Source organism: Vigna unguiculata, chromosome 3, assembly GCF_004118075.2.
Source record: "Vigna unguiculata cultivar IT97K-499-35 chromosome 3, ASM411807v1, whole genome shotgun sequence".
Classification (NCBI taxonomy): domain Eukaryota; kingdom Viridiplantae; phylum Streptophyta; class Magnoliopsida; order Fabales; family Fabaceae; genus Vigna; species Vigna unguiculata.
The window spans coordinates 36,825,993-36,849,577 of record NC_040281.1 but is presented as its reverse complement, the minus strand read 5'-3'; the positions used below and the strand labels follow the sequence as shown (position 1 = coordinate 36,849,577).

Sequence of the window (23,585 nt, the reverse complement as noted above, 5' to 3'; positions counted from 1 at the left end):
TAATTTCTCAACATTTTTTTACTTTTTAATATTCTTTTATGTTCATGCTTTGAGTGTTTTTTCTTGTTGATTTCTATTTATTATTATTTTACATTTAAGTGTTATTCAAAACAACTTTAGAATACATATTTTCATCATATAATTATAATTTTTATTATCTTTTATTCTTGTCATTTTAATACAAGAATATAATGTATCATTTTTTTATGCATATTAAAGATCAAACACATTATATAAAAAAATGCTAAATATATTAATTTTAGTTTAAGTCCTATTTTAAAAAAAATTGTTTAAAACTACTTCAATGCGTTAAATTAAATTTTTTTGAAAATTATCAGTTGAATTTAGTAAAAAAATATTTATTTTTGATTAAAGTATTTGTTTCAATAATAAAAATTTCCCTGAAAACATAAATAGATGTTACATGTGGAAAATAAAACAAAATATGAAAAGTATGAAATTAAGACTTGCTCAAAAAGGCCGGGACAAATTAAGGATTTGATTTTCGTCTTATTCATTATTTTTGTTTGTCAAGTTATTTTCTAAAACAATCTCATTTTTTTGGTAATCAAATTATCATAAAGAATCTATTCAATTATTATTAGAATAAATTCATTTCTTGTTCTTTTTTTCTTGAGACATGTCTAAAAGTCTTGTGTGCAAGTGATGATTTGTGGTTGCATGTAACTCAAAAGGTTCAAAATGAAATCTTTGTTTGTATATGGTCACTAGGATGTGTTCATATCACTTATATCAATTTTCTTTGTACAACAAGAGTATCTTGCGTGAGATAGAGTTGGTAAAGTTTAGTTGAGTTAGAAACTCAAGTATAGGTGGGGAAGCTAGCTATTTTGTTATTTCTTTCTTTATACTAACTGATTGAGTTGTGTGAATGAGAATTTGATGAAATGTGATAGATAATGAAGTTGTTTGTTATTGAAAATGTCACTAGTAGAGATGATTGAGATGTGGAATTGAACACATATTGTATGTGATTGAGGAACAATTTCAGAGGATGTAAATATTAGATTGGTTAAATTAGCTCTTGGTGCTATGTTTTAGAACTAAATAAGATTTGTTATAGTCGACTTAAGAGATTAAAAGCCCCAATTTGAGCCAAGAAATCAGTTTGATATACCAATCAATTTTTCTATAGTGAAAATAAAATTTTAAAAATCTAGAGAGTTGAGGTTCCTTGTTCAATTGAGTGCTCAATCCCCTCATTGAGAAAAAATAATTTACTTAAAAGTCCAAGAGTTCAAAGGAAAGTTTACTCGATACTTGAGTTTTTTTAGAAAAAAGAATCAAATATCTGTATTGACGGTCATTGTGGGACATGTTTTGAAAATATTTGATTGTAGTTGTATGATATTGAGAATTATATTGATCGAGATGAATTTCATTTTTATATAATATGTTTTGGTTGATATAAATTGTTATGATTATACTAACTTATCCTATATTTTATTTGGTTTGTAGTTTGTTCATATGCTACAACAGTTGCTCTATGTGAGCATATTAAGGTGCAGTAGGGAGTGTGTGACTGGGAGATTAAAATGCAAGTATATATTTTAATAATTATGCTTAATATCTTAATTGTGATACTCATATTATTAGTTTTGGTTTACTAATATAGGGTTATAGGGTGTTACAATATTGATGTTTTTTTCCTTAAAATTAAAACTAGAAAAATGAAATTATTTTTTATTTATTAGTAAAAAAGTTTGAAACTCATTAACTTTTTTTTTAGTTATTATCGAACCATACGAGTCGGGAAATTCTCAAATAGGCAATGACTTGACTCATCTATTTCCATCAAAGAGAATAGGCAATTAATTTTATAAAATTTTGAAATCTAATTAAAGCAGTACCTCAGTTTACTCACTATCTCTTCTTAGGAAGAATGGTACAAACATCGAACCAACTCAACCTTGTGATACAATTATGAAAATTTATACTTTGAAAACTCAATTCACTTTCTAAAGAAATCATGTCTAATAATTTCTTATAACTTACTATTATATTAATTTATTGTTTTTTTATCATGTATAATGGATGTTACTATTAGTATTTCAGAATTTCAATTGAACAAAGTTATAATATTTATTTGATAATATTTACACATTATTGAGATACCAGTATAATCGTTAACGTATTAATCCTATTGAATTACAGTTTTACTATGGTTGAATTATTGACACTTGAAATTTATTAAATAATTAATCTACTTTTAAAACGTGGAGAAAAAGAGTTAGTCCTGCAATCTACACACTCCATATGTCCAACGCTGGAGGGTGGAATTGAAAGATGTGGTGAAGTTAGGTGAAATTAAAAATTCGATGTTAAAAATTGAACATTAATGACAAACAAATATTTGACTCTACTTGTATTGCTAAATCTAATAATAGAATGGGTGTTGAAAATTAATTTAGCAGGTGAATGAGGTTATGTACAAAGAAAAATAATAAAATGGAGAAAGAATGTTAGTTGGAGACTAGAATGGACTAACGGTATGAGCGAGTTTTAACATGCACTCAGGCACAAGGCGTCTCCTTGGAGGAGCCTCTGCATCTTTGGCACGGGCCTCAGCATCACCAGCGTGGATATATCCTACTAAATCTTCAAACATATCATCTTTTCCACCTCTCATCGGATCCTGAAATGTATAACCATTTCACATCAATGCCTTCTTACAAAATATTCTAACATTCACCATAATTTTCTCATCAAAATTACCAACTACAACTTTTTCAGAAAATGGCCATATATACCTGTAGAAACACATCTGTATGAGTCTTCCCTTCGTACATAATTGCTTCAGCCGTCACTCCAACTTTTTTAAGAGTTTCAGCAAATGATGTACTGTATAAAATAGTATGTTGGTCAAAGTCTAGCAGCTGAAAATCCGATTTTTTTTTAAAGAGGATGCTTCAATACGAAGACAAGCGAATTAGTTGCTCTATAATGACAATTCGCTGCTATATAATGTAAATACCCACTATTAAAAGTGGCACATTTCTTCTAGTAGCCCATTGAAGGATATACAGGATTAAAGCCTACTTTATAACCCATGCAAAAGCATTACATGCGCACATTGCAATTTCAACTTTTAAAAAACGAGTTCGAACAGTTTAACCAAGTTTAGTGCGCAAGAAAACATTCTTGCTAGAATATTTCTTAAGTTTCAATTAATTCCAATGGTCACATAACAGCAATAGCTCTTCACAGCTTTGTCGCTTATAAAATGCTTAAATGTAACTTTGTTACCTACACGTATTTCCATTTCCAGCTTCACACTTCATCAGTATTCACTCAATCAAAAAACCCACTTATCTTGTAGGTAGCAGATAGATACTGCATAGCCTCCGAATAGGATGATTTTTCTTTTATTTTGGATCTCCATTTTGTATTGAGATCTTATTTTATTCGTGTGTGCTATTATTGTTGACGCAGTGGGTGTGGAACTAATAAAACATATAAGAAATTGAGCGCCACTGCAAATTCATAATTCACACAATCATCAAAGAACCTTCATAACAACTAATCAGCAGCATACCACATGGAACTGTAGCAAATAATACATTATAAGGAGCAATCTTTTCCTGAAGGTTCAAAGAGCTTAAACAACCACACAACTTCAGAATGCTTGTTATACCTTATGTTGATCATTAACAGCGTACTTATAATAGTATGCCCATTTTGACAGTAATGAACTCAAATGTCATACGCGATCAGGTAAGTATGGAGATATACAAAAAAATAATGAAAACAAGAGAAATGGAGAAAGTAATTTCTATAGATAATTTAAGATCCTCAAATAGTACGATAATGATATTTTGAGATTTCCTCATACAATTGAACTTAATCACCATGTTACATCTATTGCATGTTTTTGACTTAACATTTTTTTTTCTTTCTATACTGATTGTTTGCTGAAATCTAGTACCAGGGGGACAAGGAACTGACATAGGTCGTTCTTGTTGTTTCTTCTACGTGTTTATCAATAACTTGAAGTTAAATTAAGCTGCTCATTGCTAACTAAATCATTCAGTAATTCAGCCATTACACAAAGTTTGGCACTTTAATATTGCATGAAACAATTATCAGTCACTGTGCTCCCCAAATAAGGTCACGTAGGCTATCTCGGTAAAACTAGACCATAACAAATCAATAGGACACTCAATATATACTCCTGTTTTCTATTGTTACAAAATTTTTAGAAAGGGGGGACACAAACCTGGCATCTGATGGTATTGAATAATCCCCAGTCCCATGAAAAAGCACTACAGAAGGTAGTAGAGAATTCGCATTTCCAATATTTGGATCTTGAACCATTACTTCTGGAGAAAACCGTTTCAGGGATTCTTCCCCTTCCATTATGCTGTACGGTAGAGGTAGTCAATTGAAAGTCTAATACAAGGAGAAGCAGGCGATTGAACATTAACTCACTTGAAGATGAATGAAGTGTGTACCTTAGAAAGATGGACCGATAAAGACCCCTACTGTGGAAGTGATCTACAAGGTTAAATAAATTATACCTGAATTGATGTAAGAAGGAAATACAGCAAATAAATTATGTTAATCTTAGTGCAAAGCCAACTATCATTGGTGGGAGCTGCAAGGTTATAAAATAAACAATCTCAATCAAATAACATTGCATTTACCATAAGAAACAAAATCAAACCAATAATTGGAAGAGTTATCACACATTACATATCTTCTGGAGACCTTTATTTATGCCATTATAATTTGAAAAGATTAAATCCATACATGATCAACTTGAGCTATATTATATTCGGTAACATGTACAACAGTGTAGCACTCCTATATTAGTAAAACAAAACGCTTTTTTAGCATATTACAATCAAAATTTGCATTTTTAGTATTTGTAGAACAACCGCTTTTGTAGCATATTACCATTAACATTTGCATTTCTAACGTAGTAGAACTTTGTAAAATATCACGATTAAAATTTGCATTTAAATCATGAGATCTTTCACGAACCGAACAACAACAATAGCCAAAGTTGTTAGGTGAAAGCACGAGCGACTTTTATTTCATATCTAACACACTCCCTACTGTACGAGTCCTTTGAGCTTAAAGAGAGGATAATGCGCAGACTCCGCTAATTCTTAAGCCAACTTCGGATTGTTTTTTCAGAAGAATTGAGTGCCAAAGATCAAACCCTAGATTGGCAAATAGTTCCTCCTTGTCAGGATAAAACAGAATCTTCCTATTTTGTTTTCATATGTGCAGACATTAATTCCGTCATTCCTATTTTGGGTATATATCTCATATCTATATTTTTTTGTTACCAGTTAGGAGATATTGTCTCTTCTCTCACTTAAGCCTAGATAAGTGTACAGTTGTTCCCTAGTTCGCTATTTGTTCTACCATCTTGTAACCAGTCAAACCAAGGAAAATACAATGGTTTCTGCAAGGTAGCAAAGCACAATATGATGACCCATCCTTGATTTCAAACTCCATTTTGCACCATTCATAGCAAACAAATAGCATATTGAAGAAGGGTACCCTAACATAACTAGCCTGATTGGTTCACCTATTCTTCCATTCATTGGCCACAAACTGAAGGGACAAAACTTCATTCAAACCAACCAGCTATTTTTCCAAGGAAAAGAGGAATATATCGCCAGGGATGAAAAACAAGTGGAGAAAGTTGACCCCAACAATAAAAAAAGAAAAGAAAGAAACTTGATGTTGAACATTATTAGATGTCTCCACATTGGGTAGGAATGTTAACCAAAATAATCCTTACAAATGGGTAATTCTCACCCCATGAGAAAACATTTTGGATAGTGTTAGATGGAGACAAATTTGAATATGATATCAAAGTCTATCCCGCATTGATGTTAAGTCACAGTAGATGTCCAATCCAGTCTCCAGATGTACAATCCTGTGTCAGAGGTGTTTGTTAAGACTTAAACAATCCTAACCACTTAAGTTATCTTTGGGGCTTGAGTTTGTCCTTGTTCATTTCTGATGAACATAAAAATGAGATCGAAGAGAACACCACGTACTACAGCCAGCTAAAGAGATATATATAGAACGCAGAAAAGAAGACTAATTCACATGTGGATAACATCATATCATAGTTATCAATCTCGAATAGAGGCACACAAGTCAATAACAACAAATTCAAGAAATTAAATAATTGTAACCCTCCAAGTGGATGATGCTACAATTGTTTCAAAGGCGACCTATGAAGTTTAAAATAATAAAAAAAACTAAAGAAAAACTTTAAAAACAAAACATAAGGATATAATAAAGAGGCTGAGCGATAGGAGATTTAAGGTTGGTTTGATGATAAAAGTGGAAGGGAGGGAAAAATAAAGGTCGCGGGTTTGAATCCGCTAACAAAAAACAACATATCACCGATTAACATTTGGCGATAAAATAAAACAACGGTGAGCAATAACACAGTGACACCACTTAGGACAAATAACAACAAAAGCAAGTTCACGGCACTTTCGAGAGGTGGTTATGCCCCCTGGGTGTTCGTGGTTTGTGTTAAAGTAAGGTGACAGAGCCCTTGCATATAGTATGAAGCTTGAGCCACTATAGCACACAAAATGGTAGATTTCCCGCTATACGACGCTCTGCTATAGCGCGCATATTTAACTACTTAGATTGAAAGGGATTTTCTGCAAGTACTTACCCTCCAGATAAACCAAAATAAGTCTTAATCTGAGAAAGACTCCAAGTTGTACTATCTCCTTCACCTGCCTCTTTGATTGCCTGCTCCACCAGTACACATGCAGCAATATGTGCTCCAGCTGATTGTCCCATTAGGTAAATTCTATGGGAAAAAATTGGAAAAGTATCATTATTGATCATGAGAAGCCATCACCCTTAAAGCAAGAGAAAATTGGATGCCTTAATGAGAAAACTTTGAATTTAAGAGAATTTACCTGTTAGGATCACCTCCATATTCTGCAATATTGTTGCACACAAATGCGATGCCTTGAGAAGAATCAGCTATCATATCGCTGATGGTTCCCTGGGGAAAATTTCTGCAAGAAAAGAGATGTTTTATAACACTGCTATAGAAAGACAAAAGCAAGTAACACACTCCCTTCTGTACTATTTGAATTACATATGCTTTTAGTGGTTTGCGATGAGGTACAATAAAAACCACTGATTTCCTAGGATTGGTATTCTTCATTATTACCGCTTTCAATACCAAATTTCGATTTTGAATTTTCTATTTCAACAATCCCTATGCTTTAAACCGGAAGAAATCTTGCATAAAAGAGGCACATTAGAGATATCGAACCATTCAGGAGTCTCCATAAAACTAAAGGGAAAGTCGGAAGTTGAAAAGGCTCACTACATGGCTTGATTACGCCCAAAGATTTTCTAATTATAAAAACAATATTTTGTATCTATGAATAGAACTTTCAAAAACAAAACGAGAAGATTGAAAACTATCAAATAGTTCTTATTTTACCATCAATATCAAGAAGAAACCAAAAAGAGACAGTAAAAATTAAAAACACAAGGACCAGGACCAAATCATAAATTAAAACAGAAAATATTTAGAAAAGATGATAACATGATACAGTAGAATAGAACCCAGGAATACAGTTTTCTTTATTACTATTTACAAGTACAGATAAATATTTGTCTCCATAACGATTCTAATGCGGCAGATAGCATCTAGCTAGAGCATTACAGATGTGAAAGTTGGGGAAGGAAGTATCACCTGTAATCAATACATGCCACAATGATATCTCTCTCTGATAGCTGTTGACCTAGAAGTGTACCCCATGCTTTGTAACTACACAAATACAGTACACACACTTTAAAACTAGTAATCACAGAATAGGTAAGTGGTGAACGTGTGTGTGTGTGCGTTTATATACAACAGACATAGACAAACACGTTAATCCCTTCAATAATGAAATTAGTAGCGTCTTATTCTGATTGCACAGGGTATGATAAATGTCAGAAAAGGAAAAAAAAATTGTATATAATTATAAACATAAGTATAACCTCTTCAGGTTGAAACTACTCCATAAGACATTATACAGTACAATTAAATATAGCTCACGCTGCACATGTAAGGGATATCATTGTACGGTTACTATATTCAATACATATAAACATGGGCTGCCCAACACTTAACACATAATAACCAAACTTGATATAGTATTAGTCGGGTTGATTCACTCCATTTTAACCTCTTTTTACATAATTTTGGTGCCTTTGTACTCACAATTATCTTGAGGTTCACATTGAAAACATTGCCATCACCGGAAATGATCAAGGGAATTCTGTCTCTAACAACATCTGACCCTTCAGTTTCAAACCAAGGATTTGACTCTTCTCAAATACTTGTTGCTTGGGTATTGAAGCTGCTCAATCTGCCTCTCCCAAATGCCAATGACATTTTCTAGGAAACAAGCAGGATTGATTGAAAACATTGTGGCATCCTGTTAGATTCTTCCAATGCCATCAAATTACTCCTAGGTTAGGGGGAAGCATATAGAAAGACCCGGGCAGCTATTCATGCCTAATAGGTACGGTAGACAAACTATCCTCTGTAGCAAATGTGGTAAAGCAGCAATTCTTGAATTCTGCTTGTGTGCTCAAATACATCAAGATTAAAGTGTGAACAAAGGTGATATTAAAGATTGTAAGCTGCTACCACACTATTTTGATTGGGTAAGATTTCAATGTGAAAGAAGATCCATATTAGGCTATTGAGTTATTGTAGGCAAAATTAAAACTGACTGTCAGTTCCAGTAGTCAATTAGTTGACATATTCACCAAATCCTTCAAAGTATCTCCCAGGTTGAAATATTTTGGTGCATATTATTTATATGCTCTAGCTTGAAAGGGAGTATTCAATATAGCACACGTAAATACTAGTTTTAAACATTTCAATATGTAACATTTGATACAAATTAGTTATTAAGGAGATAATTGTACAATTAGTAAACGTTGTCAGTATAAATGTTCATGTGTGGTCGACATTTACACACAATTCCAAAACTTAATAAGTTCAAAACCCATTTCCTTATACGTCTCGGTAAATTGGCAACCTTCTTACTACTACCATCATGATGTATAAGCTTAATGGTGAGCAAAAATATAATGAACTTCTCTTTTTAACAGGAGATAAAAATAAGAATTGAATCTCATATATACTAATCAACAATTCCATGGAAAGGGAACACCCTCTCAATCAAAGCAACATGAAAAAAAACTTATTACACCTAATTACGTTAATTTGCAATTTTAAAATGGAGCACAGACGTCACGTACCCAATAATCCAGGCTCCACCAGTAATAAAAGCAACAACGGGTTTTGGACCATTGCTATTTTTAGGCAAATACAAGTCAAGCCTGCAAAAGAAAATAAGCTATTTATTAAAATTGCAACGATTAAGAGAATTTATAAATGTACAGAGACAATTGTGATCAAGCATACCTATTTCGCGGTTTTTCTCCATAAACTATGCTTCTGCGTATCTGACTGGAGAAGAAATAGTAATATCCAACTATAAAACAGAAGGCGGCAAATGTCGAGTGATATTAATGCATTTCAAATCAGAATCTGGACATAAATAATAGATTACAAGTATGAAAAATGTTATAGATCACAGAATTCAGACCTTGAATAAAGCCCGGAAAAAGAAGTAGTGCATAACAACTAAGGGCAAGAAATCTTGTGATCCATTTATAGCCTACCCTGAACAGAAATAAATGATCAGAGAGCATCCACAAATGGTATATATGAAAATAATAATCATGTAAAAAAAATAAACAGAGATGTTTGGGTTCATCTTAAACCAATTTCCATTAATTGAACGTTCTTAATAGACATATAAACTGCACCCTAAGAATTGAGACAGACAACGAGGGAGTTTTCAAGAAGATATATAACAAGATTTCCTCTAAATTGCATTACCAATTGAAATCAGTCACACCAAGCTATACTGAAAAACCTCAAAAACCCACTAAGAAACAATAATTTTGTTGGCCCTGTTTGGCAAGTGAGAAATTAGGGGCAAGGAGCCGATGGAAACAATCTGGTGTGTGGGGAGTAGAAAAAGAAATAAGTTGAAATACTTAAAAAAATAAAAATAATGTGACCCAGTGAACTATTTCTCACTTATTTCGACACATTCTCCCCCGCTCTCCCTCTCTCTCTTCAATAAAAACACCTGAACAACCACTTTATTTCACACCTATTTTCACTCTTATTCTTAATTTCATCCACGGTAATTCTATCCTCTTCGCCAAACATAACACTAAATCCCCATTGGAGCCACGGGTATCTATCTCATAGCTAGACCAACTAATCCCGTCGATAGTTAAAAGCATCAGTTAAGTACCTAAACATGCAGTTTTGTCGATCCCTGACATTAGTCAAAGAATCCAAACTACTTGTCACTTGTGTCACCTTTGATGTCAGAAATCAGCATTGTTTGATTACACAGTTGAAATCTTGCACTATACACATACATAGATGCATATTTATATATATAATATATAATATATATACACACATACATACATTAAATTTTAGGTGAATGCAGGATCTGGAAGCGAAGTATACGAGAAGGACATAATAATATACCCGAGGTATCCGAGCATCTTGAAGCCAAGGCGAGTCAAGAGAAAGGTCTCGGCGGCGACATCGCGGCCGAAGGAGGAGCGGGTGGAGGTGTTAGTCTGATCGGTGATGTTGGGGAAGGAGTCCTGGCTGGCGGCACGGCGGCGGCGTTTCTGATTGAAAGAGTGGCGAGGGCGGGAGGGTTTGGTGCGCGAGGAGGAGAAGCTGGAGGCCCGCGGCAAGGGCGGCTTGAGGGACATGTCTCGGTAGGAAGGGGCGGCGGAGTGGTCGAGGAGGCTGACGGAGGGGTCGTTTTGGTCCTCTTTGGGATGGATGAATGCGGAGGAAGAAGTGGAAACGGCGGAATCAAGAGAACGGTTGGGTGAGGGAAAGATCTGAGATGGCATTTTGCGATTGAAGAAGCGAATGCAGAGTGTGTGAGCGAATCTTGTTCGTTACAGAGATGATGATTATTTATTATTATTATTATTATTACAGGGATGGTATGAATTGCGTGACAGAGATGAGAGAAAATAATTGAAAATTGGAGAAAGAAATAAAGAAAGGTTGTGATTGGCTTAGGTTGCCAGAATGTGGGGCCCAGGTGGGATTTTGAGTTCGTCAAACGAGGTGGGTCCAACTGCAACAGATAACTACTCCACTTCCATTCCAAGGCTTTCTTTCTTCTTTTATTCAAGACCACTTCAAATCTATATCAATGACTCTTCTTAATTAAATATTATGTCTTAATAATACACAAATATCTTCATAAATTCTTAAAATTTTGTAATTATTTAAACATAAACAAAAATTTTATATATATATATATATTGTATCTTTAACGAACTCCTGAAAACACTGTAAAATTGACGGAATAGCCAGACATTTGTCTGCAACAGTGTGGTTTTTCGTAGGACTCTCCAAGAACTAATCATTCTCTCTCTGTGTTAGTTTTTCCACGGTATTAACTTTAGAAAATAATAGGAAGAGAAAGTAAAGAAAAAAAATATATCGATAGTAATTTATTTCGATGAAGATGAAAAAAGTAATTTGAAGATTTCTTTTTTCCTCTGTCCCGTTTGAATGTGTTGTAAGTTTAGGCGGGACTCATGTTTTATTTGAATAAATAGCGAAATATTCAAAGAAAGAGATAAAGTTCAAAGGATCAAAATAGAAAATATAGAACAAACAACAAATCTTATTTGATAAATGGAAATAAAAAAAATTAATAAATTCACGACTTTTTTATGTTTCTTTGGGTAAATAAAGGAATAAGTTATAGACTTAATTATAATAATTGTTTTCTTCAAATGTATACTATAGTCTGAGTAAGGGTTTATTATTTTCTTTAGCATGTTTCTTGTTAATAAAAGAGTCTATTCTTAAATATAAGTTTAATTAAGTTCTTTTAAGTTTTTCATAAATTTGTATAATTTTAATTGATATTTTATTAGAAAAAATTGTCCATCGAGTTATGAGATTTTTTATATTTTTGAATAGAATTTCCACATTTAATATTTCGTTAAATGGATAAGGTGGTTAATTGTCTTTCATATTTCAATTATATGTGCTTTTTTGTTTAATATAAATTATATTATATAAAATGACAAGTAATTTTCTTTATTTTAATTGAAAATATATTGATATTCCTATTGTTACTCAAAAGAACTATTGATAGAAGTAAAGGTGACAACCTTATTATTTAATGCGTATTCAAGTATTCAATTAAAGTAATAAAAGTCATTTATGATTTTACATCTATCACAATACTATTTTATGTTTATTATAAAATTTTATATTTATTAACACCTAAAATACCTAAACAAAATTACATAACAATATACATTCAACTTATATTAAAAGATAATATAAAGAAATTAAAAATAAGATTCAATAAAAAAATATAAAACTTTTGAGTGAAAAAAAAATATAGTTCTTTTATCTTAGCTTCATCATTTTTTTTATGTGTCAATAATATTTCAGAACGACGTTTGCGTTGTGTATCATTTGATACGTTCCAACTTAAATATCAACTTAAAACATTATTTAACACATAAACAAAAATTATTATTGATAAAAAAAATATCACAATTATTTTAAAGTTTGTGATCAAAATATATCAAAAATTTAAAAATTATAAAAATTTCATTTTCACACAACAAACAAATTTAACACCTTTAATATATATATATATATATATATATATATATATTAAAAGTAATCATTTTTAAGCGACTTTTTAATAAATTTTTTTTTAAAACAGGTGATTAGTTTATTTTAAAAACAGATATTCTAAACATTTTATAGTTATCTTATTAATTCCAAATCCAACTCATTTGTCATATACACAAATAGTGTTTTTCTTAACAATAATCTTTTAAAATTCCATGGTATGAAATTGTGTCTTTCAAGTTTCAACAGTTAGTTTTCGTTTGACACGTTTAGTCAAAACATTGATCAACACACAATGTTACGTTTAGTGGGATAGAGTGAAAAAATCAAATACTCTAAGTTGAAATAAATAAATATATTAATTAACATTATGCATGATAATAAAGAGAGAAGAGAAAGGAATTGTAGCGTACTTTGCAACTATGTTTGACTTCAAGATTGGGATGCTATAACCTTGGACTATAAATTCAGTTTTATGACATTATGATCTGTAAGAGTACGTGTGCACTTTAAATTTTTTCGTTGAAAACTTAGTTTTGTAAGTAAATACCTAGGTTTGATTTTTGCACACTTAATTTTAATAAATAGTTTAAGTGTCCTTTACGTAATTAAATTTCCCAAATATTTTTCACAAGTAACGGTGATATATATTTCTTTTAAATAATGTTTTTATTTTAAAAAAAATATTCACTCACCCTTATATTTATATATATATATATATATATATATATATATATATATATATATATATATATATATATTTGAGTAAACGTGCTAAATGAAAATTAACTGTTGAAACTTGAAAAACACAATTCCATGCCAAGGAATTTGAAGAGATTATTGTTAAGAAAAACACTATTTGTGTAGTATATGACAATTGAGTTGGATTTTGAATTAATAAGATAACTATAAAATGTTTAGAATATCTGTTTTTAAAAGAAACTAATTACTTGTTTTAAAAAAAAAATTATTAAAATATCGCTCAAAAATGATTATTTTCTGAAAATAAATTAGGGATCATTTGTTATAAGTATTTTTTTAATGTCCATACGAGAATAATAAGTTTGATGTTTTTAAAAATGTTATAAAATATGTTCTAGATATTTATTTCAAAGAACGAACATTTTCTTGATAGAACTTACGACGAGGAAGAATCATCGAAAGTGTACTTGGTTTTGCATCACATTGATGGAGAATTTATTTTTTAACGTATAATTCTTGTATGTTTGGTTTTAAAATCAATTTAGAAGTTAAAAAATAATGTGAAACATAAGCAAATAATATTAGCTTCTCGGTTAATAGAAATCGATTCAGTTAGAATTGATTTTTAAACACACACTCATTCATTGGCGGAACTATTTAGGAACATAGGAGAGCCATGGTTCCCTAAAATTTTTAAATTTATATATATATATATATATATATATATATATATTAAAATTATATTTATATATTATTTATATTAAGTTTATGTTATGAAAAATTATAATAAAAGATAAAATAAAAAGTTTAATAGAGATATTTATTTATAAAAGATATTAGAGTTTTTTTTTTCTGGCTATAAGATCTTTTCATTATGTAAATTATCATAAAAGTGTATGAGGAGAAATAAATACAAAGAGATAAACAGAGGTTGGGAAATACAAAGATTGAGATTGAAGTATACATTCTCGGATGATCTCTCACATAGTAAGGTTAGTATCTTATTATGATTTATATATGTTAAATTTATTATTCTTTTTAGGATGTTTATTCCAAATTAAGTTTATCCCAAATTAGTATAAACCCTAATTATGATTTTAGGAATTTTTTTATGAAATTTGTATGAACCTTAATTATAATTTTTTCCAAAATTATTATAACCCTTAATTATGAAATTTAGGGATTTTATGTTTTCTGCTGCCTATGGTACATTTTTTAAAATTTTTGAATTGATACAGTGTTACTTATTTAATTAAATTTGTATGGGTTTTGTTATGTTTTGCATTGTGATAATTGTGATTTATGAATATAAATTTTATCTTTTTTTTCTAACTAGGTGGGAGGTGATAAATTTATATTAGAAAGATTATGATAAAGAGTAAAAGAATTGATTCTTTTTTGGAGAGAGAAAGGTTTGTGATAAAGATGAAAAAAAATGCATTGACATTAACTAAACTTAAGAAATTTCATGAGCATAAAAAATTCAAGACAATGAAAAACAAATCTCTAAAGTTCATAGAGTTACATATAATGAATTTAAAAATTCATTAGAACGCAATCCGGGAAAAACGTTCTTAAATTTGACAATACCCAATAAATCAAATTGACGAGGTACGAAGGGCTTACCAAAATGGTATTCATGATTTGGTATTATGATATAGTAACGAAGGATAGTGATATTTTTTTTGAATTATACTATAATGTGTGCTTGTTTTAAGCAGAGGAAATGAAGAGAAAAAATAAAAGTTTTTTTTTCTAATTAAAAAAAATTATATGTAACAAATTTAATTTGGCGCCCCTAAATTTTTTGTCCAAGTTTCGCCACTGCACACACTAAGGACATATAACGCCATTGAGACATGAGTTTAACCCACATATAAGGAATTGAAGTATCTCTAACCAAAAACATTAAGAAAATGAGTTTTTATCCTTATATAGTGTTCAACTTTCTTATTTTTATTCAATGTGAGACTTCGACTCATAGTTAGATTTTCAACAATCTCCTCTTCGAGTTGAGTCACTTTCACATTGACACTTCTCTATCAAGTTAATCACGAGTACCCCTTACTCACTATTCATCTTAATGGGACACGCTTGATTGACCATCTTCACTAGTGTAGAATTCCTATTTTACCTCGTCTTATGTGCCTCGGTTGGCCAGGAACCGAAGCATATAATGGCGCGGTGGCATTTTTGCAATTACAGCCAAGTTTTAGGCCTCGGTTCTCCAAATACCCGAAGCCAAAGATGGGTATAGGTCGCGGTTCGCTCAAAACCGATGCCAAAGAGGTGCTTAGGCCTCGGTCCATCAGGACCCGAAGTCAAAAAGTGGCTGGAAGTCAGGGTATAGGCCTCGGTCCAAGGCGAACCGGTGCCAAAAGGGGTCAATGGCTTCGGTTCTTCTAACAACCGAAGCCATAGGGTTTATTTAGGGTTCGAAAATCGCGAACCCTCTTCTTCCTCCCCGCGCCAGCCTCTGCAACTCTCTCTCTCTCCGCTGCCTCTCTCCGCTGCACCACACCCTCCGGCCACCGTTGACGTCCTCCGGCCAGTGCAACCACCACGCGACCTCCTCCTCCGACCACCATTTCGCGTCTCTCTCTCGCGCTCTCTCTCTCTCTCTCGCTTTCATAACTCAACACTCCATTACTGCAACTAAGTTCACTCTTCGTTAATGGCTTCTCAAAACCCTAATCAAAGAAATTCTCTTTATCCTCAGGTAATCGATTCTAACCCTGATGCTCCTTCGCCTCTCCTCAATACCAATCCCTCATCCTCTTCTCAAATCCCACTCTTTTCCGACCTCGTTCAAAACCTCTTTTCCGAGGATGCCTCAGCTGCTGGCTCCCCCTCCGCGCCGCTTGAGGCCACCAAGGAGGTCCTCCTCCGCATCCCCGGTGCGATCCTCAACCTCGTCGATAAGGACTACAGCGTCGAGCTTACGTGCAGTGATTTTTCCGTCATCTGCCTCCGGTAGGGAGACAACGCCGTCGCCGTGTACGCGTGCGTCGCCGAAGAGATCCAATGGCCTCTGGCAAAGGATGAGACCGCCGTGAAAGTCGATGATTCGCACTACTTCTTCTCGTTCCGCGTCCCCAAGGGCTCCGATCCCGGGGAGGAGGAGGAGGATGTTCTTAGCTACGGGTTAACAATCGCTTCGAAGGGGCAGGAGGGGCTTCTGAAGGAGCCCATATGGCTTCGGGTGGAACCCAAAACCGAGGCCAAAAGGCCGGGTTCTATGGCCTCGGGTTCCATTGAACCGAGGCAGAAGGGGCCTTTATGGCTTCGGTTCTTAACCGAGGCCAAAAGCTATGTTCTTTTGGCCTCGCCCCAATATGCTTCGGTTCTCGAACCGATGCAGAATATTAAAAACAACCGCTGCCAAAGACCCTTCCTGCACTGGTGCTTCCAAGAATCTCTCTCTCAAGTGTGAGTTCCTTAATAATGACACTTCTCCCTCAAACTAAGACTTTTGCTATAAAGACTCCAAGATGAACCATCGACTCTAATAGCACCAATGGACCTTTTGAAAAATAATCATCAGAGAAATACAATATCAATAAAGTACGACCCTTATTTTTCAAAGTGAATTATTCCATATGAAATTAAATTAGTTATCACCAACCACTTTTGAAGGTTAGTTTAGTTCGGTTTACGATAGTTTACTTTAATTCATGAATTTTGCCTACTCATAAAACAAAATTGTGAAGTAACCATGAATTTAAACATATAGGCACAATCATCTTATGATTAATTACATATCAATCCTGTCAAAGGTATATTACGCCCACAAGATACATAAAAGAAATTTGTTTTGGGAAAGAAGTTCATACTTAAAATTCATATCATAATATCTAGTTTGTCTAACAATCAACTCACTATTATGACTCCCTACACATTTTGTTTACTTGATTAGTGCAGAAGTTGATAAGGTAACTTAATACTTACATCACACACATCAACAATCTTGGTTGTATTGTACCCCATTAATTATTACCTACACAAAAACACACACATGTGTATATGTTCATTAGAGTAATATCAATCCAGTTATTTACTTACAACATAATTCAAAGAATATCATATTCATCAATTACACTATATAATTGTTGAACTTCATTTTCATAACCTATATCACGATTTTCAATAACACATCATCAACATTAAACTTGAAGTATTAAAGTATAAGAGTAAGTTTATTCGTATACAATAATAAGAAATGACGTTTGAGTGAAAGCAAACATAATTAACTTGAGTATACATCTTTGTTAGAACAAAGTGTAATATGGCTTAAGCATCATCTTAAGTAGGGGAAGGAAAAACAATTAGTTTTACCATCCTTGTCAACTATACCATACTTTAAAATCCAAAGAGTATTTAAATATAATTGATCTCTCCTTAACAATTGTTTGTCCTTCAAATAACAACTTAAAACTAAGAAAAAGAACTATAAACCCTAATCTCCAAAAATCCCCAATCACAATATCTAACGGCACTATAATAATTAGAAACTAGAGCAATCACAAAAATATTATCAACTAATTAAATTTGTGAAACAAGTAATAGATTAATACTATATAAGTAGAGAATAAGAAACATAGGGGTATCTATTCTTAAAATTTTGAAACAAGTGTAATTATTATGCAATAACATTATTTATCCTTTAAATCACTTCAAAACAACAAACAACATCATATTGAATATCTATAAACCGAAGTAACTAATAAACATTGTATATCTATATTAAAAGTGAAACTTCAATTGGGACCGATGATATCTAAGAACTTGGTTTCTGTCCAATTTATGCCGCATTAATGAATTATTTTAACAGAATTTAGAAAATAAAATAAGTATGTCGATCATCACTCACAAAGAGTCCTTTGGAGTTACTTTTCTTGACAAATATCATTGAAATGTGTAAGGAGAATCTTTGATATTTTTTTAAACTCAATAATTTGATTGTGAAAAGAAAACAAACATCAAACCAATTGTAAGTCTTTCCCTAGGGTGTGTTCCTTTGGGGTGTGGATATGGGGGAGAGTGTGAAGATAAATTTGTGTGTTTTTTTGAGTGGATTTAGAGGATAAAATGAGTGAATTTAGAGATAAATTTTATGAATGTTAGTGAAAGATTTGATTGATGTAATAAATAAAAAAAATTGTAAAAATAAATAGAATTAGGAAGTTACCAAAATACCCTTTATGGAAAAAGAGAATGATTTTGTAATTTGATGTTATAAAAATAATTATAATTAATTAATACAAATTAAAAAATATATATTAAAATTATATGAAATTTTAAAATAAAAAAATTAAATTTTTATGAATGTAAAAAAAATTTATAAATTAAATTTTAAAAAAATTATACAATTAAATTTTAAACAAAAGTTATACAAATAAATTTAAAAAAAAGTTAAAAAAAACACACACGACACCGATATCGTAATTGGTGTCAAACCCCTTCATGCCAAGGCATTGATTACGTAACTGGTGTCATACACACACACTTGCACCGCACCGGTTAGCTAACCGGTGCGCATATCCTAGCACTATGGGACTTCATACCCACCACACGCCACCACCTTCTTCACCTAAGTGCGCCACCACAGCTCATCACCTCCATCCTCTTCCTCCCCCACCACACCCAAGCACCTCATGTTCTTCCCCCTCCATGGATGTACTCAACAATCACACACACACGCACACCCACACGTTGTGTCCCAAAGTAACGCCATCACTCACCTCTCACAAGGATTTACGATCACCATGTTGCCAAACAACATTCACAATGACACACTCCGGTGTAGCCAATTTTAAATGGTCTTTGAAAATGCACAATGGAGTGGAGGGAGCCTCAGGAATCTCTATCAGGAATCTAGCAGGAGGTAAGGGAATCATGGCAGGTTTTTTTGCATGGGAAATGAGATAACATAAGGGTATTTTCATAATGTCCCTCAAGTAATACGAAAATCATCCCACTCTTGCGGGGATGGATTAAACCATCTATTCTCCAAATCCGCTCTTTCACATCGCTTTAAATTACATAAAAGGAACACGATCAACCTACGAAATCCACTCTCCCAAATTACCTCGCACAGTTTCAACCACTCAAATAAACACTGCGTTAAAGTTCGAAAGAGAGAGATTCCCTCCTTAAAATATGCACAAGAGTCTCCTAACACTATGTAAAGTTTGTGTTTTTTTTTTGGATTCCGGGACCCGTTGGACAGTTCTTTTTTTATCTTTTATCGTACTGTAATGTTTACTTTGAATAATTAAATATTAATTAATTAAAATGATGTTTAATTGTGTCTGATATGTTCTGTATTAACAGTAGTTATTTTTTTAGTAACTGTTGTATTATAGTTATGTTTGTTTTGGATATAGCAATGAGGTTAACTTGTCTATGCATTTGAATAAAACAGATAGTTCTTATATTTTCGTTGAAGTCTATTATACGTATGAATTAAAATAATTTACTATAGGTGGAAGTTGAAATAAAATATATTATTGTTTTAAGTGACTATAATCATAACTCATATATATGAAAAAATATATATAACCCATCAATGGTATCAAAACCGATGGTTCAGAGTGACTAACCGCATAACCATAACCAAAAAGGGGTCATCTAAATGATTGACCGCATAACCATAACCATAACCCATATATGATGACTATAAACCATATATGAAAATATATATACATAAACCTAACAGTGGTATCAGAGTCGATGATTCGGAGTGACTCACCGCATAACCACATAACCATAACCAAAAGGGGTCACCAAAGTGACTGACCGCATAAATACAACCAAGGGGTCACTCATACATCGGAAGGGAAATATACCATATGAAAAAAAAAACAAGGGACTCACCCTTGATGGGAGATTGTTGGAAATAGTCCAAGTGTGAGTCAAAGTTTCACATTGGATAGAAAAGACAAAGTTAAACACTATATAAGAATAAAGACCCATAACATCATTATCTTAAGGTCACTAACACAAAAAAGTCTTTTAACGTCCGATATTTTCGACCTTTGACGTCTGCCCAAACACCGACGTCGTACTGGGTGACGTTAAAATAACGTCGGAAAACAAAACAGACGTCACTTAACGTCGGGGCAATAGGGGTCCGACGTTATCCAACATCGGGGCCAAAAGCAACAGACGTCAATTTTTGCGCTAAATGGAACCAAAAAACAGAGCAATTTGACTTCTGTTGGGCTCTGACATACGTTAAATAACGTCGGCCACAGTAAGCTGAGACGTTAAATAACGTCTGTCAGAGCACCACTAGACGTCAATCTGCTATGTTTTTTTTTTAATTTGGTTGTTTTTAAAACATTCCCACACCTGAAAATCAGCAAATTTCCAGAACAGTTTCATAATAATTTCAGCACAATTATAGAGTTACAGTTATATCTAATAACACTTAAGTTTCAACATATATTCTAAACTAATATACACAATTCCCATTAATCTTTTAGCTTGTTACACTAAACATTACAAATAAAATAAACACATATCAAAGTCATAAGTTGACATACAAAAATTAATAACTTTAAACTAAATGAGTTCTAACCTTTGAATATAATACTTTAAGTTGTTGGCCTCTAGGCTTACTCACAATTCTAATGAAATTTTGGAAACATAAAACATATGTTAGTTTTTATAACTAAGTAGATACATAGGTTATTGAAAAAAATTAATACTTACTCTTGTAACATGTTTTTCAAAGCAGATGGAATCTTCCTATTGCATAAATAAAACCATACAATCGTGCATTGTCTTGGAATGATGACACATAGTTGCCAATGATACCTACTGTCAATCACAAGTATTTAGCAGAAATAATTAATAATACTTCATAAAATATTACTAGAAAAAAAACATACGCATCAATGTATGGCGCAAAGTAGATCTCTCTATTTGACTCAACCATCCATGTTTGCAAATAAAGTTTGATGTGGTCATGTGAGTTTCCCGAAGGTTGAATGGTTTGAGGTTCAATGAATCCATATACGGCAGATCGACCTTGGTCCACAATGAATCTATAATAAATCTACATACATAAAATAAAAATTAATGCAACAATAATATTAAAAAATCAAATACAATTAGTCCAATTTCATAAATAACAATAAATATAATTTTATTTCGTAATTTTACAAATATTATTATAAAAATTCAATTAAAAAAAGAAATAGGCCAAAAAAACTAAAAAAATAGTCTAAGATAAAAATTATAATTGCAAATAAAAAAATACAAGCAATTACATACATACAATGAAAAGAGATAACAAGCAAAATAATCTCAAAACGATGCAAATGGGGATGAAAACGTATAATATTCGGTTGAAAACGCCTAAAATCAATCCACAATCAAATACCAACTAGTTTGGTGGTGAAAAATGTTCGAAACTCACCTAGAGGAGGTCGGAATAATGGTCACCGATGGGAAGGATCGCGAAACACTGCAAATGAGGATGAAAACGGAAAATATTCGGTTCAAAATGCCTAAAATCAATCCATAATCAAATTCCAACAAGTTTGGTGGTGAAAAACGTTCAAAAATTACCTGGAGGTGCTCAGAATGGTGGTTGCCGCCGAAGAAGCTTCGCGAAAAATTGGTGGCGCGACGAAACAATTAGGGTTTATGCGTTTCGCGTAGAGAAAACCCAAAAATTGACGTTGGGGCTGCGTGGTCAGACGTTACTTAACGTCGGTGCAGAGGACGTCAGACGTTAAATTAAGTCGGGGGCAGAGAGCTCAGATGTTAAATTTTACATAACATCGGGGTACTGTGGGTCAGACGTTAAATTACGTCTGTGTTGAAATGGGCAGACATTAAAAAAGTCAAATAAATTACAAAAATGCCACCGGTCATTTTTAACGTGGGACTTTTTCTAGATAGACGTTATATGGGTGACGTTATAGGACTTTTTTGTGTTAGTGGGTTTTGGTGTAAAAGTAGTGTCAAAGATCTTATATATGTAAGACTAATATCATATAACTATATAGAACCACAATCTCTTAATAACTATAACAACAACCTATATATGTGAAAATTATATATAAACCCAACACGTTTATGCTTACAATAGAAAGCTAACACGTTTTTATACAGATTACACCTAACATAGTGACAAATGTCTTAACAGTTACATTAATATTTAGAAATCTCATGTCATTGAGTACTATTCTTTCATCGGTGTCAGTTTCTAATGTGGAAAAGATTAAAATTTATAGCTCCCTTTAACCTATATTTAATAGACTGATTACATATTGAAACTAAAGAAACCGACATAATCTATTTTATCATCTTTTCACCTTTTATAGTATATGAAAAGAAACTTATATTTTTAAAATTTTATTTGTTTTTGAATAAATTGTAGGTTGTTAATATTTGTTATGACTTAACCTAATCGCACCTCAATATATACAAAGTTATACATATTTACATTTAGAAAATTTTCCACTTAACAAGTTTGAGGAAATTAAGAGTTCTAGTAATTAAGGAGAGCAAATTTCCAATGCTAATATTTAGCAGCTGTCTTATCTTAGTTTCTAAATTACTCACGGATGACTTTGTCTATGAAATAAATAAAAACAATAGAAAAAACTTTTGCAAAATGTTTGTGCTTCAAAGTACCAAATTTTAATTGATTTATTGGAGTTTTTTTTAATCAGTAATGCATTTTAGCTATTAGTTATGACTTGTTATTTTACTGAAAAATAAATCTGTCAATAATATTGAATTAGTTAGAAATAAAAAAAAAAAGCCAGGATATAATAATATTTGCAAATAATGTAATAGTAAAATAGTTAAGAGGTGTAATATTATAATATTCAGTATGGTCCATGGATGCACTCAACAATCACACACACCCCACGCGTCCCAAAGTAATACCATCACTCACCTCTCACAAAGATTTACGACCACCATGTTGCCAAACATGCGTATATATCTTTACTCCCTCTGCAGTGTGAAATGCAGTTTTAACTCATAATCACAAGGTTCTTAATCAAACACAAATTTAATAATGCCTTCAGAAGTTGATGAATTTCCTGATTATTTCAATAATTCAGAAACTCTTTCATTAGTATTTGAAGCAAAGAAAACAAAAATA

General features: G+C 32.3%; 1 protein-coding gene across 1 annotated transcript; it reads right to left on the bottom strand.

The window, feature by feature from the left end:
- Positions 1-2,360: 2,360 nt before the first annotated feature.
- On the bottom strand, positions 2,361-11,058 carry LOC114179932 (probable isoprenylcysteine alpha-carbonyl methylesterase ICMEL2). Its single transcript, XM_028066442.1, has 11 exons — positions 10,607-11,058; positions 9,639-9,715; positions 9,455-9,524; positions 9,289-9,369; positions 7,724-7,798; positions 6,930-7,031; positions 6,677-6,817; positions 4,473-4,538; positions 4,238-4,381; positions 2,772-2,862; positions 2,361-2,656 (listed from the first exon to the last, which is right to left on the bottom strand). The coding sequence occupies exons 1-11, from the start codon at positions 10,987-10,989 to the stop codon at positions 2,495-2,497; spliced, it is 1,392 nt and encodes a 463-aa protein (XP_027922243.1). The 5' UTR covers positions 10,990-11,058; the 3' UTR covers positions 2,361-2,494.
- Positions 11,059-23,585: the final 12,527 nt, after the last annotated feature.